The sequence below is a fragment of the Dipteris shenzhenensis genome, chromosome 25 (genome assembly GCF_047967505.1).
Source record: "Dipteris shenzhenensis isolate YYH24624 ecotype China chromosome 25, Dip_SZ_1.0, whole genome shotgun sequence".
In the NCBI taxonomy this organism is placed as follows: domain Eukaryota; kingdom Viridiplantae; phylum Streptophyta; class Polypodiopsida; order Gleicheniales; family Dipteridaceae; genus Dipteris; species Dipteris shenzhenensis.
In genome coordinates this window covers 42,975,979-42,992,290 of record NC_141620.1, presented here as the reverse complement: position 1 = coordinate 42,992,290, position 16,312 = coordinate 42,975,979, and the positions used below count along the sequence as shown (strand labels likewise).

The 16,312-nt window shown below is 41.7% G+C and overlaps 1 protein-coding gene across 1 annotated transcript; it reads right to left on the bottom strand.

Moving 5' to 3' along the window:
- Positions 1-8,412: 8,412 nt before the first annotated feature.
- On the bottom strand, positions 8,413-9,344 carry LOC147885910 (putative WRKY transcription factor 43). The gene is made up of 3 exons (XM_087396037.1): positions 9,236-9,344; positions 8,937-9,101; positions 8,413-8,842 (listed from the first exon to the last, which is right to left on the bottom strand). The coding sequence occupies exons 1-3, from the start codon at positions 9,304-9,306 to the stop codon at positions 8,722-8,724; spliced, it is 357 nt and encodes a 118-aa protein (XP_087252163.1). The 5' UTR covers positions 9,307-9,344; the 3' UTR covers positions 8,413-8,721.
- Between the last annotated feature and the right edge of the window lie 6,968 nt (positions 9,345-16,312).

Genomic DNA, 16,312 nt, shown 5'->3' with positions numbered 1-16,312 from the left:
CATGTTGTGGCTTCAAGTACCAAAAATAAGAGGAGTGTATATACAAGAGGCACGAAGCCAAGTCAGTGGCTTTAAGTACAAAAAAGGAATACCTAGCACTACTTCTGCAACTAATCTAAGTTCTGCACGTCCTCGCCTCCTTCTATGCTCCCTTCTCTTCTCCCTTCTCTGCCTCCTTCATCCTCATCTTCTTGTGTAGGGGTCTGTAAACATTAAACAACCTCCTAATAAACTACATAAATTAAACAATATAATTTGAGTACTTACAAATTAGGCCTCCCATGATTCAACACCCCCTGCTCCAAAATGCACGCTTCCATATTGCTCCATTTGGATCCTTCGTGCCTCCACTTGCATTCTTTCACTCACGCTTGTGAGTGGTCTGGGGCAGGCCCCTTAGTGGTTGGCCTCCATCGAGCCTAGCAAGCTCCGCTAGTGCCTGCCTCTTAAGCGAAGATCTTTTATTGCCAAGTATCGTAACAATCTTTCACTTGGCCCATTTATCTGTGAACTGAACATTGGGGGGGTTAGGATACCTAGAGTGAACAACAACAAGGGTCTCATCAGCCAACCTCTTAGGATGGTCTTTGTAGTAGATAAAGCAATCTCTATAATTGTTAGCAATTATAGAGCACATCAAGATGCCTCCTGCCTGAGTGATGTCATAGAAGATCGTACCATCACCCAGAGGCACATCTAAATCATTTGATTCATCCTCGTCCCCACCACCACCCCTCCCAAAGCATTGTGCCATGCATCCCCCACCGCTCTCCCTGCACAGGACTACATGGACCACTCGTAGTTGGAGAACCGAGTCTTGACTGCACAGGAGTACGATGACGGCTCTGCGAGGTAGAAGGGCCTCCTGACAGCATGGGGGAAGGGGCATAAGACGACATGGGGGAAGGGGCTTGGCTGTGTAGCCAACTAGACTGTGTTGACTCCGCTGGGGTAATCTTAGCTAGTTTGGGGTTGGGGTGGTTTGGAGTCTGTAATGCCAACTCTTGGGGGGTGTTTAGAGTACCCGTCATATAGCCGTATAACTCCCTAGGATTGGGAGGGTGCCCCAAAAGGTTATATAACTCCCGAAAGATGGTCTCCCGAAGATCAGGTGAGCTTGAAGAGCTTCCTGGCCATATGATGAACTGGAAAAAAGAAAAAAAGAAGATTATTGATGAGCTGAGAAGAGAAAAAGAAGAGAAAAAGAGAGAAAAAGAGAGAAGGAAAGAGAGTAGAAAAGAGAGAAAAAGAGAGGAGAAAGGAGAGGAAAAGAGAGGAGAAACAGAGAGAAAAAATGGGGATAAAAGAGAGGAGAAAGGAGAGGAAAAGAAAGGAGAAGAAAAGAGAGGAGATAAGAGAGAAAAATTACCACAAAAAGAGACTGAAAGAGAGGATAAAAGAGAGAAGGAAAGAGGCAAATATAGGAAAAGAGAGGAGAAAAAAAGAGAGAAAAAGAGAGGAGATAAGAGAGAAAGAGAGACGAAAAGAGAAGGAAAGAGAGAATAAAAGAGGAAAGGAAAAAGAGAGGAAAATATAGAGTGCAATCGCTTTTTTCAATCATGCTTTCCCTTTCCCTCATTCATGCAATCCCCTTCTTTAATCATGCAATCCCTTTCCATCATTCATGGAATCCCTTTCTTCATTCATGCAATCACTTATTTCCATCATTCAATATGCAATCCTTTTCTTGGAAATGGAAGTGGAAAGGGAAAGGGAAGAGAAAAGAGAAAGGAAAGGAAAGGGAAGGGAAGGGAAGGGAAGGCCAGGTTAGGGAAAAATAACAAAGTGCATCTATTTTTGCGTATAACAGCGTGTCTATAGACACGGCTATTTGTTTCTAAAAATAGAGTAGACGTGTCTATAGATGCGCTCTTAGACGCGCTTTTAGATGCACTCTCAAACGTGTCTATAAACGCACTCCAACAGATGGACTATTCTAAAAACACAAAAAGGACATGCACCTGACACAAAAGCACAACACTAGTATCAAAAACATTCGTTTCTTGGATACGACAAAGGACGAATCCAAAGAGAGCAACTTTCAAAGAAGATCAACCGTAAAGAGACTTACCTTGGATAGAGGTATGGAAGCTTCTTGTCCTTCTTCAAAGCTACTTCTCTTTCTTCTCTTCCTTGTTCACCCTTTGCTTCTCTTTCTTCTCTTCCTTGTTCACCCTCTTCTCTTGTGTGCTTGGAGATGATTGTGTAAGCCTGGAAATAAGTGTGAGTGCCCGGAGATAAGTGTGGGTGCTCGAAACTATGTCTGTTAATAGCAAAGCAAGCCGCATGACGCTTAAAGTATGTGAAGAAAAGCAAGCGCACTAAAAGTAGTTTTGAAAACCGTGTCTATAAGCGCATCTAATTGCGCATCTATACACATGTCTAAATACCCTTTTAATTATGCATATATTACACAAAGCAGACGTGGTTTTAGACGCGCACCACAGAATAGATAGACACGGTTTTAAATGCGGCATTAGACACACCACAAAGTTTTAAGATCAAATATTTGATACAAGAGCAAATTTTTTGGGCTGTTTATTTGTAGGATGTCTTCATCTTCAACAAGTAGCTCCAGTGAGGATGAATCCCTCTGTATCCACCATCGCGAAATGTGGTTGGAGGAAAAAATCAAATGTATGTGTGATCGATGTCGAGGAAACATGTATCGTGCATGCAGGATTACACTTAATCACGCCTCAAAGTATGGAGAATGAGATGCGACCGTAAACATGGTAAGTGTTAAAGAAATAAGGTTGATTGAGATACCTATGGGTGTTCATATATTTTAGTTATGATCCCATTTTAATTTGATACAGGATGTAGTGCCACACCACATATGTTGCCCTATGCTCATTGTGAGGAGGCGAAGCGTCGACGATATAAGGTGGGATCTTCAGGAGGGACCGTTACGGATGCATGGAGTGATGGTGATAGTAGCCCTCCGCCATTACCTCATGAAGCCGTGGAGGAGGAGGTGTTTGATGATATGGTGTGGGATTTATATCTCCATCAATCTGAAGGGAGGGATGATAGCATGGAGCAAGACGATCTTTTTATTGCAGCATCCACTCCACTATTTGAGGGGTGCACATTCTCTATTCTATGTGCCTCCCTTGAGTTACTAAACTTACAAACCATCTATGGATGGAGCAATGCTCGGGGGGTCACTCATCATACGTAATCTTATCACGTGAGTTCAACAGAAGGATATTTTTTATTTCCAAAATTTACAGAAATAAATATACATAAGGAACTATTTAAAATAGTTTTGGAAAAAATTTACAGATTTGTATAGAAAAGGGGTACATTTTATTAATGAAAAATTTACAGTTAAGGGATTTTACAAATAGGCCTTGAACGCACGTGATATAGAGGGTTTATACATAGTGACCCCCCCGAGGAGCAATGCAAGTTTGAATGCATTACTCAAGTAAGCTTTAAAGTCTATTTTGCAAACATGGTGAATTATGCTAGTGGGTCAATTACACGAATGCTTTTCCCAATTTATGGTCGTCACGTGCAAGCTATTGTGTAAAATGCTTCCAAGGGAGAATAAATTACTGACCTCAAGAGATATGGCAAGGCAACATGTGACCTCTCTTGGAGGATTAGATTACAAGCGCATCCATGCATGCGTCAATGATTGCGTTTTGTTTCGTGGACTACATAAGGATGCAAGAGAGTGTCCTACTTGTGGAGAGGCAAGATATAGAGCAGATCTCAAAACTTTGGATGTGCCTCGTAAGGTTCTGCGACATTTTTCCATAATCCCTCGCATCCAACATATGTTCAAGTGCAAATCCATTGTAGAGCTCATGTCATGGCATTCCTCCCATCGATCAATCGATGGCAAGTGGAGAACTCCCGCAGACACTCCTACGTGGAAGCATATTGAAGACACATGGCCAATCTTTAAGGAAGAACCTAGGAGCTTGAGACTTGGATTGGGTATGGACGGTGTGAACCCATTTGGTCTCAAAAGCACCTCTTACAGTGTATGGCCAATGATATTAGTGAATTATAATCTTTCACCCTCTATGGCGATTAAGAAAGGACATGTTATGTTATCCCTTCTAATAAAGTCAAAAATCTTGATGTTTATTTGGAGCCTTTGATTGACGAGCTAGAGATACTTTGGAGAGGTATCGAGGTGCATGATGTGAGGAGGCCTCCCTCATCACGAGACTTCAACTGCAAAGCAGTCTTGATGTGGATGATGCATGACTTCCCAAGCTATGGCGAGTGTTGAGGTAAGCATTACACTTCTAATTATGAGTAGGCAAAGGATGTGGCACCCTAAATCCACCTTCAACTCTTAATTGTGTCTATTGTTCAGGTCTCATGATCACTACATCTGGTTACCATGCATGTCCTATTTGTGGTCCTTCGGTTTTCATATTGCTAATATGGTGTACTTTTTCATTTCTAGGTATGTGAGCTCAAAGGAAATAGATCCCACCACGCTTGAGAATTTTTGAGTTATGTCAATGGAGGTGGTTTGTTTAGTGGAGGAGACATGTCCATGTTCTATTCTCACAAGCCAACTACATCTCATGGTGCATTTGGTAGATGAGATTGCTATATGCGGTACTATACATGAATGATGGTTGTTCTTCCTCGAGTGCTTCATGAAGACCTTGAATGGCTTCGTGAGACAGAATGTAAGACCCGAAGGTAGCATGGCCGAGGGTTGGTTGGTACAAGAGTCACTTGTATATATTTCTGAGTTTCTTGTTGATGTGGATAGCTCTCTCCCACGACGATGGAGAGATGATGAAGACCTAAGGATGACCTCTATTGTGCCTCAAGAGAAAGGACGCAACAAAGTAATAGACACAGAGTTGCTTAATAATATCAACCTCTATTGCATCCTTAATAGTGATGTGATGAAAAGATGGTTGATAAGATACGAGGATGCAAAGGCAAGAAGACAAGAAGAAAGGGCCCTCTTTTGTACACACCACGGATCTCATGTGCCATACCCTCAGTATCTAAGAGCACTTCCAAAGGATATTCATGTGGATTGGTTACTTGATGAAATGGAGAAAGCAGAGAAAGATGAGGGGATACATATCACAATGGAAGAATGGGAGTATGCTAGGGGATGCATGAGCAAGGTCGGTATATAGAATGTTATGCATAAGTTAGGAGCTTTTAATAATTTAGATTGCTTATTTAATTGATTTTGTCTTGGTATAGTATACTATGTTCAATGCTATATTGTGTGAAGGCAAGCATTTTTGAACACAACCGATTGATGATAAGAGAAACACACAAGATTGCGGCGTCATTACTAGCTTTGAGGGAGCCAATGGAGCCATGGATGATTATTATGGCATAATCCAAGACATTATTAAGCTTGACTTTCGAAACTTCTTTGTGTATGTTTTGGATGTAAAGTGGTTTCAGGATGTGGTGGAAAGAGGCCCTAATGCAATAATCAAACACCATGCAAGTGGCTTTGTAATTATTGACTCCACAAAGTTTTGGCAAAGTAAGAAGGACACACTAGTACTACTGCAACAATGTGAACAGGTACTGTACACACATATAAAAATACTCGCTTTTAAATATTTGATACCTTTGATGCAAGGAAAATAACATGATTGTATTTGTGTTTGAATTAGGTTATCTATCAACCAATGGTGGATAATAATAGATGGTGACATTTCATACCCATTATGCCACGTTCCAAAGTAATGTACAGTACATTTACTAATATGGAGCGTATGGAGAGATGATCATGGCCATGGAGGTGATGATGACCGTGATACGAGAGAGGAGGATGATCATGAGATAGGAGATACAGATATTGAGGCCATTACCCGTGAGGACGAGCCTACCATTGGTGATGCTGATTTTGATGAGCACATGAGTAGCACAAGTAGTAGTGGGTTGAATGTATTTGTAGATCTAAACACTTGTTTAGATTTTGAAGTAGATAGTTTGGCAAGCGTTTTGATCTCATTGAGGATGAGATTGAACCGTAGCCCATCATTGATATTGGCAAAACTATTTTACATATTGTCTCATTATCCTCATCTCACTTAATTCTTGTATATGTGGGCTTGCAAAAAAGCATTGATGTTTTTGTTAAAATTATGTGCTTTGGTAATCATGGGCAATGTAGTGATGTACACAAAAATCTCACTTTTTGTATTCTCTGTTTTGCATCTAAATATGTGTCTAATTCTTAGTGTAGACGCGCTAATACACGCGCAAATAGATGCGCTCACAGACACAGTGTTAGACGGGCCGTATTTTTCAGTGTTGATGCGCTAATAGACGTGTCAATACACGCGCAAATAGACGTGGTGTTAGACACGCTATTAGACGCGTCTATAATTTCTCTATTCAAGCAACGCTTATAGATGCGCCTGCTATTTTGCGCGTCTATCAAGCGCATCTATAGTTGCTTTGTGTTGTTGTGCCTCTAGACCATTGCCAGCTGGAATAGGTTCCCCTTTTTTAGGGATTCAAAAATATGGAAGGGTGACATGTGTCCTTGTCCCGACGTGGTCCCCACCTCCTAAACACATGAAATAATGCCATGTGTCCTCTTCCTCGTAAACTCATTCTTAGTTTTTTTTTGTTAGTACATGGTGGGATGGAAATGGCATAGAAATATGCATGACCTTTTCCCATTCCCCTCCTATTTCTTCCAAGCCCCTTTACTATAGTTCAAAACTACAACTTTTGATTCTCCAGTTGCTCGCCCACATACGCAACCTCATCTGGCAAACACGAAGTCTATTTTTGAATGCTTGACCCAGCTCGCAATATCGTACGCTCTTTTCGACTCCAATTCTTTCGGAGTCTACGTTCACACCGCCAGCGCACACGGAATTAAAAAATCTTGCTCCGGATGCTGCCATGGGATTGATGGGATTGCGCATCACGTACCGTCGAAACTTCCTATCTCTATTAGTTTTCTCGCCGTACCTGAGCCAACCGTATCCGTAGTCACTTTTTACTATTAGCATTTAAGCACTCCGCGTGTACTTCTCAAGCTCGCGATTAAATTTTAATTTCATGGCCGGCTGCAAATGCGAGCAGTGGAGGCGGCCGTGAATTCGCCCGATAGGCTCGGGGTAGTCGAAGCAACGTTGGCGCTACGAGATATCGTACACGAATTGTAAGAGCATCCCGCTAAATAAAATCGGGAAAGCCACGTGTAATACTTGCCCATTCACTGCCTATTCGGAGTGATGAATGTGATCAAGCTGATAAGGCGACTGCGAAGAATCGTTACAATTTCCCGTTTGAAGAAGGATGAAGAAGCTGAGAAGCGAGAAAGGATTCTGTTCCTGTCGGGCAGGGGGGAAATGTATCGGGTATCTGAAACATACTAGTCACAGCTCGACTACATGCCAATGCACTTCCTTTATAGAGGAGCGAGACAGCATCGATCAGCTGCGTCTGGCTAGAGTACATCTCAGGGAAGGGGGGGGTCGAGTAGAAGATATCGATTTCTTCCTCGTTCCAGCTGCCCAGGGCCTCCCTATTGAACTCGCAACCTTGAACTTAAGCTGGATGCTTTCATGTCATCGTCAACATTGGGCAAGGGATCATGCCATAATGGAGCTTCTGCGATGGAGGATGCAATAGAATCCAGTGCAAGCATACCTTCGAAGATTTCGGATTTGAACAGTATGTGGCCGGGGGAAGGGGTGAGTAAGTAAAGGCAAGAGACTGAAAACGGTGGTAGACAATAGTACTTGAGGTGGTAGAATAAAAAGAAGCGGAGATCAGCTGTAGAGGGGAGCTGGAAAGAGACTCCTTGCAACTTATATTCTTTGCTTTTCGAAGAGACTGCATCCTATGTTGCCACCTCACCTCAGCTGCCTCTCCTTGCCCGAGTTTCTTTCGCCTCTCAGTGTATCATGATTGTCCTTAAATCCTTCACCCTGCTTCCATTTTCCATCTTAATACGTAGGTTTTTGCTGTTGCGCATATTGCAACAAACAATCCGCTCCTTCAATCTTCACAGCTCAGTTTTGTTCCTTGAGTTGAATTAATGAAGCACAAACACCCCATTTCTTCCAAATTTACTCGTCCTTTCTAAGTTGGATCCTTTAATTTCCTGTTTTGGAAACCGTGTGCCGAGTCGAATGTAGGACTTCGGAGATCATTCATGTGCAGTAGTGTCTCCCAGTTTTGAGCTCGAGATATCTTCTTGAGTTTTACAAAGTTTTTGAAAAGCTCGTGGGATATAGCCTCTTGAGTTTTTGCAAATTCTTTCGAAGAATGTAAATACATGCTTGTTACGTTTACACGATCGCACCTTTTAGAATGAAATTGCATCTGTCTCACTAAAATATAATGAATGTCCTGTAACTGACAACGCGGTTGTGGAACATTTTATGCAGTACAGGCCCAATAAATTTACAGTAAATTTTTGTGCTGGGTTTTTGGGCAGTTTGCAAAGAATGTGATGCAAAATTTTCATTTCTTTGAATGGCATGCCTCTTGCTAAAGTTTATGGCAGAGCTTCCCGTTTGACATCAAGGCTTGTTGATTGGGTTACCTACGTACAAATACAATTCTCGGTCTTGTAAAAACAAGACGGGTATCAACTAGTCCCTACATCTTTAACGGATGGGTTCAGGGGATTCGAATCTGCAAATCGAAATCCGAAAACCTGGCTTACATTGCCTGACCGAAATCGCGGTTTTAACGTGAAGATTAGGAAAGATTCAAAGACTTCCGTCTAGACTGCTAGTGGTTGTGGGTGCCGATGTATGTAAACATAAAACGTTTGGGATTGACTGAACAACGTTCTATGTGTTTCTGAATAGTGCAGCCAGTTTGAGACTTTTGAGCACACCTGTAGTAACTCCTGCGCACGCAAGATCAGATCAGCTAGCCTAAGTTGACAAAGGGCTTCAGGAACATTGTCGGGGATTGTTTAAGAAAACTGTATGATGCCGCACCTTCGAAACGTTCGACCTTTGATGCTTTTCTCCCCGTACTTGTTCCAACGGTATCCATCGTCTAGAAAGTTGGGCGTCTCGGTGTATACACATATGATTATATGCTGCGCATGGGAGCATTCCTTGTCGTGCTTAACTTCATGGTTGGAAGCCGAATCCGTGGTCCTGTAAAACAGGGTTACCAATTAATTATTACAGTGCGAGAAATGAATTTTCAAGAGGAATTAGGATCGGAAGTACAGGTTCTTGATGATCGGAAGCGCTACTGAGAAGCTGGCATTCTTAGATGACCCACCCACCCAATAATATTAGCATCGGAGGCCTCGTTAAGGCGCTGGTAGCTGGGAGCTGGGTTGTAAACAGGTTCCATGGGGCAGGGGGCGGCAATGATGAGTTCACTCGTTGCAGCTGAATCGACCCAAGGCTCTTTGTCGCCCCAAAACGAACCGGTCAAAGAATGCAAAGAGCTGCTGGTCGGAGTCCCGGCACATAACTCAAGATCGGAGTCGGAGAGAGGAGCGAACTGATCGGTACATTCTCCGAGTGGTAAAACGGGATGGAAAGGGCTGATTTCAGTGGATGAATGGTGAGGACTTGCGGTTGGCCGAGCTGTGGGAGGAACAATCTGAGGAGGGAAACAGTAATCCGTTACTGTGGGCGGGGAGGGAGAGTCGAAGAGGCTGGGAAACTGAGGTGATGCGGGTAATTCGCTGCGCGGTATCTCCAGAGATGTGGTGACCGATGCGCTGCCGCAGCCGTTGAGGATGATAGCTGGAGGGCAGCTAGGGGAGATGTCAAAGAGAGGATGGGAAGGGAAGGAAGAGGCATATTGAGCTTGGTCGAGAGAAAGGGTGGGGAATTCAAGGTGCAAAGAGGGAGAGTGAGGATGATACGCGAGTGTTGAATGGAGAGGGTGAAGGAAGGGAGGAGAGAAGTGATCAAAGAGGAGATGAGTGGGAGAAGCGGAGCAGGAGAATTGGGAGGGAGAAGAGGGGAAAGAGTTATCGAATAGCACGTCAAGGGAGTGAATGAGGGGCAGCTGATCGAAGAACGCCATCTCTGTAATGTATTCCTGACACGGGAAAGGAGCTAACGTATTCTTAGAGTGGCAAAGGACGCAAGCTTACTGTATTCTGAGAGTTACCCAGCAACTGAGAATTACAATACAAAGGTCTTCCCTTCTTCTCCTTTTAATTCATTCACCCAAACGCGTTCCCACCCCTGGCCCACACGCCCCCATTCATTATCCTTCATACCTTAGTCCAGCCAAACACTCATCAGCTACTTTACACAAGTTGGACCATCCAAATAAAAGTGATCGGCTATTGATAAGGTTGTAAATTGTCACCCCCACACAACAAAAGATGAAGTCAAAGGTGGTTACCCACCGTAGCCCACCCGCTTGTCATGTGGCAATGCAAATCACGGAGGCAAACCAAACAACAACGACAATAATCACCAATTACTAGTGAATACGAATAAAACTAGCTCCAACTTACTCTTAGTAGTTGCTTCACCAATTTCCTCCTTGTAAATCACCTCTCGCTGCCCATTCCCTACTCCTTTAGATCCAACTATGCACATACTTGTCACCCCAGGATTTCACGGCCAATACCATGCCACATTCAATACTACTACTCCCCTACGTTTTCTATCTAATCATTATCCATGGTGCACCTCATCTTTGGATGCCATCCACATCTTGAAATCTCCTTCCTTCACCTAGCAGGAATTTTACCAATCTGCACAATAGGATGTGCAATATCATCACCAATCTCCACAAATCCTAGTCTTTCCATTTTCCTTGCATTTTGCATCCATTCTGCATGACCTATCACGTGGTTTGATGCACCTGAGTCAACATACCACACATCATTGCTTTCTTCTGCACTTGTCACAGAATTGGTCATGTGTTGCACCATAAAGAAATGCTCATTTCTGTCATCACCTTGTCTACTAGAGGATGCATAATTGCCTTGTTGCAATTTTCTAGTCATGGTCATTTTGCTTTTTATAGCTGTCTTTAACCATATGACCCATTTTGCCACAGTAGTAGCATTCAACATATAGCTCTGCTTCACACCAACATAAAGTGCAACCCTAGCAGCCCAATGACCAACTTAATTGGCAAAGGCTAATCATATGTTCAATCTACTGGACCACCATCTATTCTAGTAACAATGACCCTCACCTCCTCATTCCATCATAACCTATGACATCACAAAAGGATCAAACTTTCGTGCAAACAATCTATCAAAATCCATATATATAGTTACAATACATGGAGACATAACGAAGCACGTACCGACCAATTTTTATAATGACAATCCATGGAAAAAACAATTCACCAAGACTTTACACACCGACCAATATTTATGAAAGCTTTTCACGTCCAAGGTTTTAAGAAGTAAATATTCAATAACCAAATCCATAAAAAGATAAAGCTATGATGAGGTTATGATAGACAAAAAGGACAAGACTTCATCACCTTGTAGTCCAGTACTAAAAGTTAAAATCTTGTTAGTATGTGCAAGTATCTAATGGAATTAATTTATAATGTCACATTATTCCTTAGCAGCCGATTAAAGACCTCACTTAACAACAATCAATTCCAGTTGAGGCTATCGAGGGACAACCGCCCTACCTCTACCCCCTATGGGGATCTAACGAGGCTGCCCCCTTGAAAGGCTGGCGCCCTACCACTAGGCTACTGTTGTGTATGCGAGTTGGGTGGGTGATTTTTTTTTTTTTTTTTATAACAACAATCAATTACTATGAGAGAGATACATATATAGATAGCTATATCTATATAGATATTTCTCTATCAAAGTTGCATGTGTAGACATATAGTATATAGATATAGATACAGATATTTATAATCTATATATGAAATCTATCTATCTAGATCTATATGTCTCTATATACATACATGCATACACACATACAATGTTCATATAGATAAATAGATAAATAGATATACAAACATACATACTTACTTACACGCACACACATACATGTATAGAGAGATATATATCTAGATTGATATCTATCTATCCATTATCTATCTATCTACCAATCTATGTAAAACACTATATGGGGAATTCAGGAATCTTCAAAGTCCCATTTAAATTTCCAAGATTCCCCAATACAGCTTTTTCCCATACCACTATACAAAATAAAAAGTAAATTAGTAAATCCATCAATAGAGTCCCACGATGTACTTAGAAATTGTGCACATCTTATGAATTTTACCAAGAAATGTAGTGCATAACAAGACAAAGCACCTATAGACGCGCACACAGATGCACTTCCTTAACTTTAAAAAAAACTTACAGGTGCATCTATTTGCACGTCTATTAGTGCATCTAGAGACTTGCATCTATATAATAGACACACGTGCCTATAGACGTGCAAATAGACGCCCTGCTAGAAATTAAAAAAATAGACAGACACGTATATAGACGCGTCTATAGACGTGTAAATATACGCTCTGCTAGAAATTTTAGAGACACGTATACTGGGGGGGTCACTATATATAAACCCTCTATATCACGTGTGTTCAAGGCCTATATTTAAAATCCCTTATCTGTAAATTTTTTCATTAATAAAATGTTCCCCTTTTCTATACAAATCTATAAATTTTTTCCAAAACTATTTTAAATAGTCCCTTATGTATATTTATTTCTGTAAATTTTAGGAATAAAAAATATCCTTCTTTTGAACTCACGTGATAGGGTTACATATGATGAGTGACCCCCCCAATATAAATGTGTTTATAGATGCGCTTATAGATGCTCTACAGAATCTTTTTTTTTAATAAAAGCAAAATTTTGTGTGGTTGAACAGAATGCGGTGTATGTTGTGTATGCTATGTAGTTACAAGAATCCCATTTCCACATTGTGCAATTCAATTCTTATAGCCAACTGTATTTTAATTAGTATGATTACAAGCATGTCTATAGCTGATGATTACAATTCCAAATAAAACATTACAACTCCAAAACGTTTAGTTCACAAGGAATTCATTGATAGAATGTTGCACAAGGAAATTGAAAGCCAAAAAAATAAAAGGAGTGTATAACAATTCATAGCTCAAAAAGTATTTGTATGTACATGTAGCACGAAGCCAAGCCACATCCTGTGGCTTCAAGTACAAAAGATAAGAGGAGTGTATATACAAGAGAGGTACGAAGCCAAGCAAGTGGCTTTAAGTACAAAAAAGAGTAGCTAGCACTACTTCTACGACTAATCTAAGTTTTGTGCATCTTTGCTCCCTTCTTCGCCCCCTTCTTTCTCACCTTCTCCCTCCTGATCAGCCACAAGGTCCTGTAAACGAGGAACAACCTCAGGGGGGTCACTATGTATAAACCCTCTATATCACGTGCGTTCAAGGCCTATATTTAAAATCCCTTATCTGTAAATTTTTTCATTAATAAAATGTACCCCTTTTCTATACAAATCTGTAAATTTTTTCCAAAACTGTTTTAAATAGTCCCTTATGTATATTTATTTCTGTAAATTTTAGAAATAAAAAATATCCTTCTGTTGAACTCACGTGATAGGGTTACATATGATGAGTGACCCCCCCGAGGGAACAACATGTATTAATGTATGAAAAATCAAATCTTTACTTACAATATTGACATTATTTAATTACTTTCAATACCCAGGGAGGCGCTCCAGTAGCCCTAATATACTGCTCCTCAGTAATCAACCCATCATCATAGAAGTGCCTCCATGTATCTCCTCTGCAATGGTGGCAGTGGTAGGCTGTCTCGATAGGAGTAGGGTACCTACCTACGATATCAAGCTACAAGATGACACAATTTGCGGAGGGGTTAGTACAAAGAAACAACCTCCTAATAAACTACATAAACAATATAATTTGAGATCGATACCTACAAATTGAGCCTCCCATGATTCAATACCCCCTGCTCCAAAATGTACGCTTCCATATTGCTCCATTTGGATCCTTCGTGCCTCCACATGCTGTAGACTGGGGTCCACCTTCGCTACCTTCATTGCTTTCTTCCACTCATGCTTGTGAGCGATGTGAGGCTAGCCCCTTGGTGGTTGACCTCCCTCGATCTTGGCAATCTCGGCTAGTGCCTACCTCTTAAGCGAAGATCTTTTATTGCTAAGTATCGTAACAATCTTTGACTTGGCCCATTTATCTATGAACTGAACATTGGGGGGATTGGGATACCTAGAGTGATCAGCAGCAAGGGTCTCATCAGCCAACCTTTTTGGATGGTCTTTGTAGTGAATAAAGCAATCTCTGTAGTTCTTGGCAATTAAAGAGCGCATGAAGGCCATGATGTCCTTCCCCCGTCCATCCATCAAGATGCCTCCTGTCTGAGTGATGTCATAGTAAATCGTACCATTGCATCATCTGACTCATCCCTGTCCCCACCAATACTGCCCCCAAAGCAAGCTGCCATGCATTCCCCACCTCTCTCCCTACTACTACGCCTACTGCCCTGTCGTGTCGAGCTAGTACATTGGCTGCTCGTAGCTGGAGAAGCGACTCTCGACTGCACAGGAGTACCCTGGCCACTCATAGTTGGAGAAGTGACTCTCGATGGCACGGGAGTACGTCAATGGCTCTGCGAGGCATAAGGACCTCCTGACCGCAAGGGGGGAGAAGGGGCTTGGCTCTATAGCCGGTTGGGCTATCTCGACTCTGCTAGTGGGGTAATCTTAGCTGGTGTGGGATTGGGGTGGTTTGGAGTTTGTACTGCCGACTCCTGGAGGGTGTTTGTAGTACCCGTCGTGTATGTGTATAACTCCGCAGGAGTGGGAGGGTGCCCCAAAATGTTATATAACTCCCGAAAGATGGCATCCCAAAGATCAGGTGAGATTGAAGATCCTGGCCACATGATGAACTGAAGGAAAGAAAAGAAGAAGATTACCATCGAGCATGCCCTTGTCACAAGATGTCTTATTCAATAAAGTGTGGTGATTCTTGATGATCGTTGTCTTCTTCCTCAATATCGTGATCTCCATCTTCCTCCCATGCGATGGCTACACTATGCGCACCTTCCTCTTGGCTCATATTGTGATCTTCATCTTCTTCGCTAGATTCATCGGGATCAATGGGATCCGGCATTGGTAGTGGCATCTCCATATCTACATCTCTATCTTCAAATTCCTTACTTCGTGGTGCAACTTGGATCACGTACCACCATCTTGGATCAGAATGATCCCGATGAAAAACCACCTATATTGAAGATGGGTGCCAAATGTCGTCAATTATATATATGAAATTATGCTCAAGTACATGTATCAATGGATCTTTAAAAACAAAAGCTTTGATTAATTAAATCATTAGTATGCACCTGCTCACAGTGCTCGGGAAGAACAAAAGTATCACTTTCATCGGTCCAATGTTTGGTGGAGTCTATTGCAAAGAAATCACTAATATCTTTTCTCACTGTCTCATGGGGACCGTTGTAAATAGTTCTAAACCATTTTACATATAGAATGAAAATACTAAATCATCTGAAATCAACTTCATAGATTTCGCATATGGTTTCACAATAATCCAACTGTGAGGAGAGAAGATTGGTATCTGAAGCACTTGCTCGGCTATCTTGTGTGAAGTTAGCCATGACTCCACAATCATACATGACTCTCTTTGAATCGATGCGTTCCACGCAAAAATGTCGTCCATATGACCATAATGCACTGTACTTTTTGTACTGTAAAAGAGCATCATTAAACAATGAAGATGCATCTATTTTATAGTGTATATTGCCACAAATAATTACTTAATTACGTCAAGAGGTAAGAAACTTACATGCATCATACATCTAGTGATAACTCTCGCTCGTGCTCATTTATTATCTCTCCATCGCATTCGGCTTTACGTAGAGCCAGTTGTAGCCAATCAAGTGACATGTGAGTGGGGAGAAGAGCCAGATCCCATGGATATGGTTGCGATCGCTTGTAAATTACTCTAAATCTCGTCCTTGTATTTATTCTTTCTGCTTTGGCCACTTCATATCTCTCAATCCACTTTTTCATCTCAGGGCTATTGAGGATACAAAACTTATTGAATTTCTCCATTTGCTCTTCACTCATCTTTCTTTCAATCCCTTTTCCTTGGGGAACCTTGCCAATGATGCGATCATCATCCTTGTTATGCCAAGCTTGCGGCATATCAAGATCCGTGGATGCAAGAAACTCTGTGATATATACTAATGACTCTTGCACAAGCCATCCCTCTGCCATGCTTGCTTCTGGTCTTGCTCTTTGTCTTACAAATCCCTTCAAAGTTTTCATAAACCGCTCGAGAAAAAACATCCATCGACTATGAACGGTACCTACAATAGCCACCTCATCAACTATGTGCACAAGCAAGTGGACTTGAGTTG